Here is a 14,216-nt window from a genome sequence, read left to right on the forward strand (position 1 = left end):
CAAACAGACACAACACTGACAGGACCACAGACAACATTGACACAAACACACAACGCTGACACGACCACACACAACACTGACACAACCACACACAACACTGACACGACCACACACAACGCTGACACGACCACACACAACGCTGACACGACCACACACAGCACTGACACAACACACACAACGCTGACATGACCACACACAGCACTGACACAACCACACAACGCTGACACGACCACACACAACGCTGACACGACCACACACAGCACTGACACAAACACACAACGCTGACACGACCACACACAACGTTGACATGACCACACACAACGCTGACACGATCACACACAACGCTGACACGACCACACACAGCACTGACACAACACACACAACGCTGACACGACCACACAGAGCACTGACATAAACACACAACGCTGACACGACCACACAGTGCTGACACGACCACACACAACGTTGACACGACCACACACAACGTTGACATGACCACACACAACGCTGACACGATCACACGCAGCACTGACACAAATATACACAACATTGACACGACCACACACAACACTGACACAAACACATGCAGTACTGACACGACCACACACAGTGCTGACACAACCACACAACACACAAAGTACCACAATCCCAACTGAACCCAGGCTTAAGGTGTCTTAACCTGCAGTCATTATTATGAAATTTAAAATTAAAGTCTTGCATACAGTTCCTTTAAGCACTCAAATGAATATGATAACATTATCAGTGAATAATTAGATTGTTTAATTTACTGCAACATGGGCGTTTCGAGTCTAATTCATGTAAAGCCTATAGGCCTATACATATAGAATAGTGTTTGGTTCAAAATTTTAAAAATGTCTTATCTGCATAGACCATTTAATTAAAAACACACTCACAAACCATATTTTAACGTCTTTATAACATTGACTTGAAATGTTGACCCAGAGAAATAACACTGTAATATAAAGGTAAATACATGTTGGCACATAAAACAAAGGCATGGTGACTGGTACAGTTTTACAGTACACTATAATAATACAACTCATCTTACACAAGTTACACACTGTTTAAAAGTCCAGCTTCAACACTGCACACGATTCAGTCTGCAGTAACAACAGTTAATAACAGTTGTTCTCTCTAATGCAAAAATGGGAAAAGGCGCTTAAAAATGACAGAATTTAGGAATTATGATCAAACACAGTATAGAACCAAATCAAATGACGAATGGAAAAAAAAGTACTAGCCAGCAAAATGAACAACTGAAATTACATGACCATATTTAAAGGGCCTGTACCTGGTTTTACTGTATTCTGGTCAAGATGCAAAGTATAATCTTTACATTTGATGTAGCATTTTCTCACATAACAACAAATTCATAAGCTACAGACAGTGTAACATTGTTAGCATGAATCATGGGAAACCAATTACCTCACTCCACCCCTGACATTTTTTCTCTGTCATGGTACATTTTCAAGTGACTAACACACAAATAGTAGCAGAAATAGAGCAATACCAAGAAACAACTGCCTGGCACCATCCCAAACACCATTCTTGTATCACGACTGAGTGGACAGGGCTAAATATTAAAACTAAAAAATGTTTTCACTCATGGTTTAAAACAAGGGTCTCCTACCTGTAGATCGGAAGCTACCAGAAACTCTCCACCCCTACAGAGGGATTTCTGAAATATACGTATTGTACTGAATAACTCAAATTTGATTAATTGCCATCATATATAAGTTATTTTGAGTTTTGTGCATTAATAAATGGTGTTCTGCATTTTATAGGTATCTAACTGTACAACATCTAAAGCTTGCCCTCTTATATTGACTCAATATCTTGTACTACTAAAACCCCTGGTTTAAAATCAGGTACAGGCCTTTTAATGCTCTTGCATAATGTGCACATTATTCTGGGGACCATAATCATTTAGTGTTTTTAAATCTAACTAAACTGACACCTCAGTAGACAAAATATAGGTTTACATTCTTCTCTCGGTTATTGGCTGGTAAAGGGTGTGTTTTCCATTGTCAATGCATGACCACTCTTTGGTACTGTACACTTCAGTTAAAAGAGGAGTTAAATAAAACAGTCTAGTATTGCATGTTAGAGATTAAATTACATAAACTACAGTAAGAACAAAACACAACAGCTTTAGCAAAAATATTCTGTCCCAGAAATGTAAAAATTAGTGAAATAAAAAAGGAGTGTATAGAAAAATCATGTGAATTCAACAGTTACAAAACTGAACTGAAATATAAAATATCTCTTGGTAAAAACAGGAGCAGTGTTCAGCTTGGTTTTCACACTAGCATAGTAAATGACTATGATGACTATGTACCTCTTAAATACCACTTTGGTATTTAAGCAATTTTGCTATTCCATATACATATTCTGGTCTGGTCAGTAGGGACAGGACAATAAGTAATATTGTTTATAGCGATAAAAAGGGTAGATAGTAATCAATCGAGGGAAATGTTGTATAATCATGGCAATCACCAAAATTCTGAATTTTACCACTAGATTTGTTAAAAAATGAACAGATCACTACTGTTCTCACAACAAAGTACAATGCTGTAAAAGTTGATTAGAGAGAAGGTATTATGCATAGTCGACTTTGAGCATTCTACCATTTTATGGAGTTTTTAGATGTCATCCTTGCATTTAATTTAGCGATCTCTCCCAGGCCCTATTCGAACCCTCCTTATAGCTGAAAGAGTCTTTATAAGGGTCCGCATGACAATTCTCTACAAAAACATGATACAGTCTGTACACAGCAACTTGACAAACCGGATGTTGACAGATCACTAGATTACTCAAACATGTAGAGGAAAAATCTTCTTCAGGCATGTTTGTGATGAGCGAACAAGGTGATAACGTGGTAGAAAGTTACAAAAAGTCAAGTTTGCATAATACTCCCTTTTTAAACGTGGATATTTTAATAGTATAAATAGTAAAATTACAATTATTAATATTCCTAACAGTAATTTTAGTAATTATTGCAATATCTTTGACCATCGTAATATAAATTTCAATATCGTCCCATGCCTACTTCTCATATACATTTTTTGCAAATGACAAACCCATGCTGCCCCGTCCTCTGCTCTGTACAATAATGGCTTTAAGCACAATGTTTAGAGGAACCCAGCTTCCATTCTTTTAAGGCATACTTCTGAGACAGCAAAGTGATACAAAAGAAAGCAGTGAAACTCATATCAAAACAATAGGTCAGGATACAGTCTGGTACTGTTGCATATATAAAGTGTGTCTGCAGTAGGAGATAGGCACATGCAGTGACATCACAGGCCCCCTCTCTCTCTCTCTGTCTCCAGTCTCACTTGTTCTTAGCAGCCAGGGGCTTGCGGCTGATCTTCTTGCTCTTGTCGTTGTTCTTCTTTGGTGGCTCAGGATTGGCTTGCATGTGTCGTCCGTACAGGCTGTAAACACCAACAGAAGTATGTTTAAGGTTTCTGGTGAGAGATCACATTAGGCCAGTCATATTTCAGATACATTTCCAATCTGATTCAACTCACAATTAAACATTTTCAGCAATCACACATTTTTAGGATCATAAAAGCTGCGGAAAGAGCTGCAGTTATATTCCAAAACGGATAATTTTTTCCTCTTTTCTTCAATTTCTATTTGTTGTTTTTCTCTAACAGACCATTTTTGTGTATTCACCTTGACATGTTTCGCCCACTGTCACGTGACTCTTCTGATGACAACACAGAGTGTCAAGGGAAATAAGATAAGCTGCAGAGTTACTTATCCCACTCTGTAATTCAATGTTTTATTTTTTTAACAAGCCCAACCAAACCCACCTTTTGGAGGTGGCATGTCACCTATGTGACTTCAGAAGTATGGTTTTACCTTTCCATTTCTATTTCCATTGCCAGCATCACACTACACCTCTCATGACATTTTTTTTTTTTCTTTATGGTTACTACTTTCTACATTTATTATACACACAAAAGACACCAAATATATGTAGGCTCTAAGGAATTATGCAATAAAGGGGAAAAATAACTCAGAAAAAATGTTTATAATATTTAACAATGTTATATTCAACAATATAACAGTGAATGAGAGGTCAGATTTGTTATGCATGTTTTTCAGTGCAATAGAAATGTTAGTCTGCTTTTGGCTAAATCATTACATACTGGCTGATAAAAATGATCAAATACATATATGAAGATAGAAAAAGAAATAAAACATACAAATTAAACGTATTTGGTAGATTTTGGCAATGCATTCAATTCATGTTTTCAAAGACAAAGCAGCACAACTCATTTGTATGTGACTCATTGTGTCCAAATGGCTCTGCATTAACACATGATATGGGTGTCCTCATAAGGATCCCTGCACAGACTCCTAAAGTCTTAGTAGTGTTGTACATAAGCAGAACAGATGTGAACAGTGAGGCTGTCACGGCTCTCCCATGGGTGCTCTCACCAAAGAGCTCACCCGACTGGAAAGGCCTGTGCTCCCGCTGCAGCCCAAAGAAATAATTGTGCGTCTCTCTCTCTCCCTTTCTCTTTCTGTCTCTCGCTTTCTCACTTTCTCTTTTTCTCTCTTCTCTCCCTCTTCCTGTCTCATTCTCTCCTCCCCCTCCGCTCTCTGTCCCCCTCCTCCTCTGCATTCTGCTCTCCTCTTCACCTCTCCAGTTTCTGGTTTCATTTGAATGGAGCACTGGGCCCATAGGCTTTAACACTGAATACTACAATATTAATGAAACAAATGTATGCCACTGACAGACTGACTTGTATAGTCCTGCTATAGAGACAAACTATTCTAAATGTACAGAAACTGTAAAAAAACAAAAAAAAACCAAATGCTGCAATAAATAAACAGCACATTAGTCCTTAGTTTGTATCTGTAATAAGTAAGTTATTCATCCCTCTGCAGCTCAGACTGACACTACTAAAAGTACCCACCATAAATATTGACCCTCAAAAAATACTGTTCCATCTGTCAATTACTGAACAATAAGTCGATGAAGTATTTATTGTGACAGGCCAACTACAGTTACAATGGGCTGTCAGAATATAGCTACATTATGGAGGGATTTCACAAATCATTATTTCTCACCTCCTACAAAACTAAGTGGCAGTATCATAGTTCCATTCTAATCTAAGATGTCCACTTGCTGGTTCCTGGACTTTCTCATAGATTTGTGGAGTGTCAGTCAGACAGAGCAGAGCAGTCCCAGAAGTGGAGGGGGTGAGGAGGGGGCAGGGTGCTGGGGTCCCATGGGTGCACACAGTCTGTATAAGCTGCTGCTCCTGAGAGAGAGGGGGAGCTGTCAACATGGCAGTGAAGAGCGTGAGACAAAGTGTACTACAATAGTACAGACACATGGACATGTGACCACTGTGCTGACCATGTACCACAGGATGTACCGGGCGGGCCCCTGACTGTTTTAGAATCTCTCTTCATGATTACCACAGCAAATAATAATAATGATAATAATAATAATGCATCAGTTTTATATAGCACTTTTTTGGACACTCAAAGACACTTTACAGAGCATTATTCATTCACTCCACACCCGGTGGTTTTAAACTACTATTGTAGCCACAGCTGCCCTGGGGCAGACTGACGGAAGCAAGGCTGCCAATCTGCGCCATTGGCTCCTCCGACCACCACCATCGCTCACACACGCATCACTTTCATATTATGCAATGTGGGTCAAGTGCCTTGCCTAAGGAAACAACAACAGTTTTAACAGCTGGCGCCCCCCTGTGGCACTAACCAGTCCCGGCCCTGCTGAGCTTCTGAGATCTGACGAGATCAAGCTTTGACAAGCCGGTATGGCCTGGTGTCTTGGCACATATGTAATATATAAATAAATATATATGTGCTAAGACAACAGCGCAAACGAGAAGGGGTGTTACCTTCAACAGCATTGCTCCTGATGGTCCTGGCTGGTCCTGGTCCTTACACTGTTATACTTATGGTCAGTATTCCAAATATGGAAAAATCTAAATTTACTCCTATAACTGCTAGCCTTGATTAGCTTCATTTGTCTGGAGCCGACTGCTCTGTGATGTCACACTCCCTCCCTTTTCTTTATTGAGGCTATGGTCCAGCCCTATAAGCACCAGCTCCATTTGTGACCTCAGCTCAAAGTCAGTCGTGGTGTATTTGTAATGTTTCTCATGTGACTAGTGTGAGTGTGGAGCTATAAAAGAGCCTCATGTGTGGACTGGTGTCAGAAGCTTCATCACTGTATCTGTGGCCTCCTGGAGTCTTCTGCTACACTTACCCAGACAACTGTGGACACATCTGTGGACATGTGTGGACACCTATCAGGACCTGCACAACAGGGGAATTCAAGTCGGCCATTTTAACACCACCACAGATGTCTGACAGTTCACGTCCTACTGTAATCTAATAAGCATGTGTTTCCAATATACAGCAGCCCAAGTCTGACACGACAACATTTAAGATTTCAAAAAGAGCTACTGATGTGAAATTTTCATCAAATATCCAGACAAGCAAAACACACTGGTACCATAGAAAAATGTTAAATAGTGTTAAATGAGAAAAATGATGTGCATGTTTACAACATCATCTCTTGTCTGTTGGTATTGAATGTCTCCAGCCTCTTCTGGATTGAGAAAGCTGCACCTGCATTACTCAGATGACAGGTTTGCCCCAGTCTTTTGCACAACACATCGTTTTGATCTTTTTCTGTTTTCAGTAGGATGCAGGACAGTGGCAGATGTGGATTACCTAAAGTTGCACTATGTAACTTTTCTAGTGGAGGGGCCAGTGTCTGTTTTGCTTGCCTCCAAAGAGATACTTCATCAAATGTTCTGCAATAGGGCATTAACTCATTACTATCTGGTTCCCGAAGGGTTGACCAGGTTTTGTATTCACCGTGTGTCTGTCCACCAGCGATAATTCCGCCACTTATGAACCGACTGTCACCAAATTTGGAACGTAGGTCAAGTCCCCGATGCCACAAAAGAAGTTTGGTGACAATCCGAGGTCATTTGAGGTCACACGGGTCACACAGGTCAATTGAAAGGTCACTGCATTATAAAGGACAGGCAAATTTTGGCAATTTCTGAACCATCTACAGGCTAAAATATTCACCCAATCATCACACAAGTTGGCCCACACTGGATGTTAAGGTCAAGTTGAAACTGGTCAAGGTCACGTGAAGGTCAAGGTAACCAAGGACAAATATTCGTTTTTGGTCATAACTCCACCAAGGACAGAGCTAGAGCAACAGGAGTGGCTCAGAAAATCTCAGAAAAAGTAAACACAGACATTCTCATGTGTGACCAATATCACACAAATCTTCATGGGCACTGTACAGCTAGACACATTGCATTGTGGATCATGTAATATGGGCTGGGTTCCTCATAAACTGGCTTCCATGGTGATAAACTGATGCCTCATGGGGGACCAGGGTGCTATCTCTGATTGCGCTTGTTTAACATGAAAACAAGCGGGTGACACCATCAGGTCAATTTACAGGTCAGATCTGTGGAGATCTGACCTTGCTCCTAGTAACAACAACACATATGTTTTCAAGGTATTTTTAAGTAGAAATACCTGATTAAAGCAAGCTCGCGAGACCTGGCAATGGAGTAAGCAGTGTTTTTGCGGTGCTCCGTATCAAGCTTCAATAATCTTGGCATTTGACAACTAATAGACCCAGCAGAGAAAAGCAGATGAGTATATAGATACTGGGAGTTCAGAGTGATATGAGACGAAGCTCTCGTAAAGGAGGGAGGCAGCAGACCCAGACCCAAATATCGATAGCATCTTACACTGTCGACAAAGCTAAAATGGCGGACGGCGCGGAGACCACAAACCAGGGCTCGGACCCAGAGGCCACCGCCGAAACTGCTACGCTCACACTGCAAGCCCTTCGCCGTGAACTCCAAGCACAGCGGGACCAAATAAAGACCGATATGGAATCACAGATCCAGGAGCTTAAGCGGGACATCACAACTTTGCGCAAAGATACTAAAGCGGAGATTAAGACCCTGCGCGATGAGCTAATCGAGGATCTAACCCGACTGCACGCTAAACAATCAGAGGCAGACCAGCAGCAACAGGCTGAAGAAATGGGCCAAACGCTGAGCGATACGCTGGACAGTTACAGCACTGGAGAAAAATCAGGAGGTCTTGACCAAGAAATGCGAAAGTCTCCAGGAAAAGTGCATCGATCTCGAGAACAGGAGCCGGAGGCGCAACCTGAGATTCGTTGGGATAACCGAGGGCGCGGAGAGCGGCAATGTGCTCACCTTCCTCCCGGCGTTTCTCCGCGAGGTCCTGGGGGAAGATAGCTTTCGTTCCCCGGTGGTGATTGACAGAGCTCATAGAAGCGGCGGACCCAAACCTCCTCCTGCAGGACAGGAAAACCACGTACAATAGTGGCCTGTTTCCACTATTACACGGACAAACAGAAGATAATGGGAAACTAAAGGGAAACTCCTGTATAACGACCGTCAGGTGCATATCTTCCCAGACATAAGCCCCGAAGTAGGGAAAATGCGAGCGGCATTCAATGATATAAAGAGAAAGTACCGAGATGCTGGAGTGACATACAGCCTTTATTTCCCTGCAAAGCTGTCCATCACGGTGAATGGGATTAGACACACATTTGAATCACCTCAAGCTGCGGAGGTATTCTACAACCAGTGGATGGCTAAAGGAGACTGCACCAATCCCTGATTCAGCACCGTAAGAAGACGTCCCGAAACAATGGAGAACTGCTTGGGTATTCTATATTATGTTAATGTATTTCAAATACCACTTTTATTTTATTTTATTTTTAAAGGAAGGAGCTACGATGTAGCGTGATTTTTGTTTGTTTGTTCGTTTCATTGCCAAGTTGCACTAGGCAACGTGACTAGTTTAAGGTCAAAGACTTTTTCCCTATCACTCGTTTGGGGTGTGTGTGGAGGGGTGGGGGTTGCTTTATCAAACGTTTTTGTTCAATTGTTGATCACACAGACTCAAGTTTGGTGGAATGCTGTTGTCTAAGGTTAAGTGCACAAATGACCCATAATTTTTCTTTTTTTGAGTTATCATTATGACCGATAAAGAAGCAGTGGTGAGATTTGTTTCCTGGAACTGTTAAGGCATGAATGGTGCACTAAAACGTAATAAGATTATGTCTCATATTAATACCTTTGGGGCAGATATTATGTTTCTACAAGAAACACACCTCAAAAACCGTGATCATGCTCGTTTATGTAAAACCTGGATTGGTCATGTATTTCACTCAAGCTTCAATCTAAAATCGAGAAGCGTAGCTATTTTGATCAGAAAGAATATCCCTTTTATATTGTCCGACTCAATTTCAGACCCACAAGGCAGATTTGTCATTGTTACTGGGAAACTTTGTGATACACTAGTCATATTGGCAAACATATATGCACCCAACTACGACGATGAACATTTTATACAATCAGTAATATCATCAATCCCCAATATACATAGTCATAGTTTGATAATGTGTGGAGACTTTAATTTTGTACTGGATCCTCTACTTGATAGATCATCCAACAGTCAACAGACTTTGACTAAATCTGCTAAACTGATGAAAAACTTTATGAAAGCTACCAATCTGATTGATCCATGGAGGTATATTAATCCCACTGGACATGAATACTCATTCTTTTCTCAGAGACACAATTCGTTTTCAAGGATTGATCGATTTTTGATAGATTCTAAGTTATTTCAGATGGTTAAGAGGGTACAATATGAAGCTATAGTGTTATCAGACCATGGTCCAGTAACATTACATCTGGGGTTCTCTAAATTATATGGCTCTAAAACTTGGAGAATGGATAACAGATTATTATCCGATGACACATTTAAGGAATATATCAAGTCACAGATAACATTTTATTTGGAGACAAATGACTCCTCTGACATTTCTAGACAAAATCTTTGGGAGGCAATGAAAGCTTTTATTCGTGGCCAAATAATTTCATACAGTTCATTTAGAGGCAAAAAGGAGAAGCAGAAGACAAAGTCAATTACCCAACAAATATCATCTTTAGATCAGCAGTATGCTGCAAATGCAGATTCTGAGATTTTAGTAAAACGTATCTCATTGCAAACCGAATTTAATCTAATATCTACTGCTGAAACTGTCAAATTAATTAAACAAAGTAAACATAGATTTTATGAACACTGAAAAAAACCTGGAAGACTTTTGGCCCACCAAATAAAAGTAATGGAAGAAAGAAACCAAATTTCTGAAATAGTCACAAAAGCAGGTCAGTTGACGTCCGACCAACAGGAAATAAACAAATGTTATTTACAATCAATTTAAAATGTTCTGAAGATCTGTACTCGTCAGAAGCAGAAGGGGATTCTAATCTTTTAAATACCTTTTTTAAAGATGTACCCATTCCTTTAATTAGTCAGAAAAATAGAGAGGATTTGGATAAATCAATCACTCTGGAAGAGATCAAACAAGCTATTAAATCTATACAGGGATCTATAGCACCCGGTCCGGACGGTTATACAACTGAATTCTATAAATCATTTATTAATGAACTGGCCCCCATGTTATTACAAGTTTATAATGAATCACTTAGCTCTGGTAGACTCCCTCCAACATTCTATCAAGCAACAATATTTAAGAAAGGAAAAAATCCACAGGATCTCTCCGCTTACAGACCAATTAGCCTTTTAAACGTAGACATAAAAATTTTAGCTAAACTATTAAGTCACAGGTTAGAAATGGTTATACCAACAGTTATACATGAAGACCAAAACGGATTTATAAAAAACAGACAGTTGTCTCATAACTTAAGGCGCCTTTTTAATATTATTTATACACAAAATTCAAAATCTCAACCCGAATTGCTCATCTCTACGGATGCGGAAAAGGCCTTTGACAGGGTGGAGTGATCTTACCTCTTCTCCGCCCTGTCAAGGTTTGGATTTGGGGAGGGCTTTGCTTCTTGGGTTAAGTTACTTTACACTTCTCCTGTTGCCTCAGTCCAAACTAACAACCACAGATCAGAATACTTTCCTCTTTCGAGGTCCACACGCCAGGGCTGTCCTATGTCGCCCTTGCTCTTCGCAACTGCAATTGAACCACTTGCAATTTCACTATGTACTCTGCATGATTATACAGGCATTATTAGAGCAGGCTGTGAACATAAAGTGTCACTTTATGCTGATGACCTTCTATTGTATATCTCAAATCCTCTGATATCAGTGCCAGCTATAATGAAAAAATTGGAACACTTTGGTTCAATATCTGGTTATAAATTAAATTTAGAAAAAAGCACAATATTCCCAATCAACAGAACACAAGATGAGATACATTGCTTTGATCTACAATTTAAGGTCTCAGATCAGTTTAAGTACCTAGGAATTACCATCTCATCTTCCATTAGAGAACTCCACAACCAAAACTTTACCAAATTGGTAGAACAAACTGCCGTAGATTGTGAGAGATGGTCTTTTCTCCCACTTTCATTAGCAGGTCGTGTAAACATAGTAAAAATGACAATACTTCCAAAATTTCTCTTTCTGTTTCAGTGCATCCCCTACTATTTAAATAAATCTTTCTTTAAAGAATTAGACAGGATAATTCTGGAATTTGTTTGGAACAAGAAAACTGCTAGAATCAGGAAGGAATTTTTACAGAGGCCAAAATCCTCAGGGGGAATGGGGTTGCCTAATTTTCAATTGTATTATTGGGCCTGCAACCTAAAAAACATGTCATATTGGATTCAGAAGAGTTTCCCATGTTGGATGGAGATGGAACAAAATTGCTGTGCCCCCTCCTCTCTTAGAGCATTTGTTTTTGCAGATATTACTTCAATATCATATAAAAATATAAATGACTTTGTTGTCTCTCATTCTGTTCGAATATGGAAACAAACTGTACGGCGGTTTGGTCTACATGCCAATCCACTGCTGGGGCCTATTGTAAGAAATCACTTGTTTGCACCTTCTCTTGGAAATGACACCTTTGCCGACTGGTATAGATTAGGCCTTTGTAATTTTATATACTTTTTTATTTATTACACATTTGAATTGCTCAAAGAAAAATTCAATTTACCAAATTCTCACTTTTTTAAATACTTACAAACCCGAAATTATGTTAAACATAACAATGTAAATTACCCAAGGGCCCCAGCACAAAGACCCATTGAGTAACCCTGATACTAGAGGGGGCATATCAGTCCTATATAATAAACTATCTCAATTTAATGGTCAAAATACTTTGCAATACTTAAGGCAAGCCTGGGAGGAAGAACATGGTATCTTAGAGGAGCAATGGGAACAGGCCCTGACCTGCACACACACTGCCTCAGTTTGTGCGAGACAGGGTCTAATACAATTTAAGATTATACACAGACTTCACTGGTGTAAACTCAAATAAAGCAAGGTGTACCCTGATGTAGACCCTTTGTGTATACGCTGTAAACAGGCCCCAGCCTTTTTGTCACACATGTTTTGGGGATGCTCCGAACTGTTAAATTTCTGGTCAAATATTATTCTAATATTGTCAAAAGCTCTACACAAATCTATTGATTTAAATCCTCTTACAGCAGTACTTGGGATAATAGACTCAAAAGTTGTTAAAAAAAATCTGAGCATCAGGTGTTACAGTTTACCTGTCTGCTTGCACAAAGATTAATTTTATTGAAGTGGAAATGGGCATAGCTTCACTCACATGTGAACTGGTTTAGAGATGTTATGATGCATTTGGATCTAGAGAAAATTAGATCCTCTTTGCAGGGTCAGGAAGATAAATTTAATAGGATATGGTCACCTTTTATTAGCTTATTTAAAGAAGGTATTTAAACTACTATTTAAGTCCAAGCTATATGATGGGATTTGTACTATCCACCTTTTCAGCTTATACATTTTGGTGAAATATTATTACTTTTTGTCTGTGTGAATGTTCAGTTGCTTTTATTTCCGTTTTTTTTTTTTTTTTTTTTTTTTTCTGTTTTACTATCATCCAACATGTAATATTAATAATTTATGAGGGTCCTAAGATGTTATTGACAAATATATACTGGGCTCGACATTAACGGTTGTCCGCTGGTCCGGGGCAACTAAAACTTTTGTCCGGGCAAGTACTCTCCTCTGCCTAGTTGCCCGAGCGGGCAAGTGAAAATAAAGCGACACAAATCTAGTCCCCCAGTAATAACTATTTATTTGGTTGATAAACAAAGGACGGGTTGTCCGTTCATAACGCATTTTTTTCATTTCCGTGAAAGGAACAGATAAGTCCAACCTTTTGAACTGCCACGAAAAACGGCCGCGGTGACAAGTGCTCACTTCATGCGCGCTGCTGTGCGCATCACAGTCAATGTTTTGTCTTTCCCACTGACTGTAGGCATCTTAAATAAAACGGACGTAGTATTACGCTGCCTCCTGCACCACAATCTTTGCCCAGTCAATCAAAAATGTCCCTTAGTGCGAACCGCGCCACTCCACCCCTTTTGTTTTGTCTCTCATTCTACCGTCACATCTCACATATGTAGGAAACTTCATGACGCGTCGGAATGAAAAAGCGAACTCAGGGCTAAACCCAACTCCAAAAATTTGCCATATATTTATCAAGCCTACTCACTAATCTCAGTAATTAGTTAAAATGCATAGGTTATTATTATAGCCCGTGCTTTTGGGAATAACATTCACTGGGACGGTACCGGGGCGTCTCCAAGCGATACGTGCGCTCTGTGAGCGGGGCGTGTGTCACCGGAGGACCACGCCGCGTGACATTAAACCCGCTTCTCTACTTCAGTCCTCATGGAGCCCTGTACGTGCACAGTCCCACATCGTACTGAGATCCATTCATAGAGAACAGTCCTACCTGTGCGCCTCCAGTGCGTCGCTCCAGTGCCACGCGCGTAAATCCCGTGTTTTCTTAACCTATTACGCAGCGACGAGAAGCGCGAACAAGGACCTAAATTTAAGCAGTCCAAACTAACTCCACAGTAGAGGACCGAGATATGTAGTAGTTTTCTTTATAAGTGCGCAAAGGGTATAGTTACAATTTATGTTTTTATGCAAATTAATGGCCAATATTATTAAGAAAATACTTTTCAGTCATTGAATAACTTTATATCTATGTTAATTCATATTTTAAAACAGAGTAGGCTACTATACACGGTTCAGGTATAACTCCAAATGCGCACGCAAATAAACGCACAACTGATTGTCACGAAGACTGACCTGCGCTTAAG

General features: G+C 39.9%; 1 protein-coding gene across 1 annotated transcript in view; it reads right to left on the reverse strand.

The window, feature by feature from the left end:
- Positions 1-918: 918 nt before the first annotated feature.
- Positions 919-14,216, reverse strand: part of rsu1 (Ras suppressor protein 1) — a 34,989-nt gene continuing 21,691 nt past the window's right edge. The window contains exon 9 of the mRNA XM_020940726.2: positions 919-3,455. Coding sequence (XP_020796385.1) covers positions 3,353-3,455 — 103 coding nt within the window. The 3' untranslated portion in view covers positions 919-3,352. The remainder of the gene's footprint in view (positions 3,456-14,216) is intronic.

The sequence above is a fragment of the Boleophthalmus pectinirostris genome, unplaced genomic scaffold, assembly GCF_026225935.1.
Source record: "Boleophthalmus pectinirostris isolate CB_2022bp ecotype Guang Dong unplaced genomic scaffold, ASM2622593v1 HiC_scaffold_15, whole genome shotgun sequence".
Lineage (NCBI taxonomy): Eukaryota > Metazoa > Chordata > Actinopteri > Gobiiformes > Gobiidae > Boleophthalmus > Boleophthalmus pectinirostris.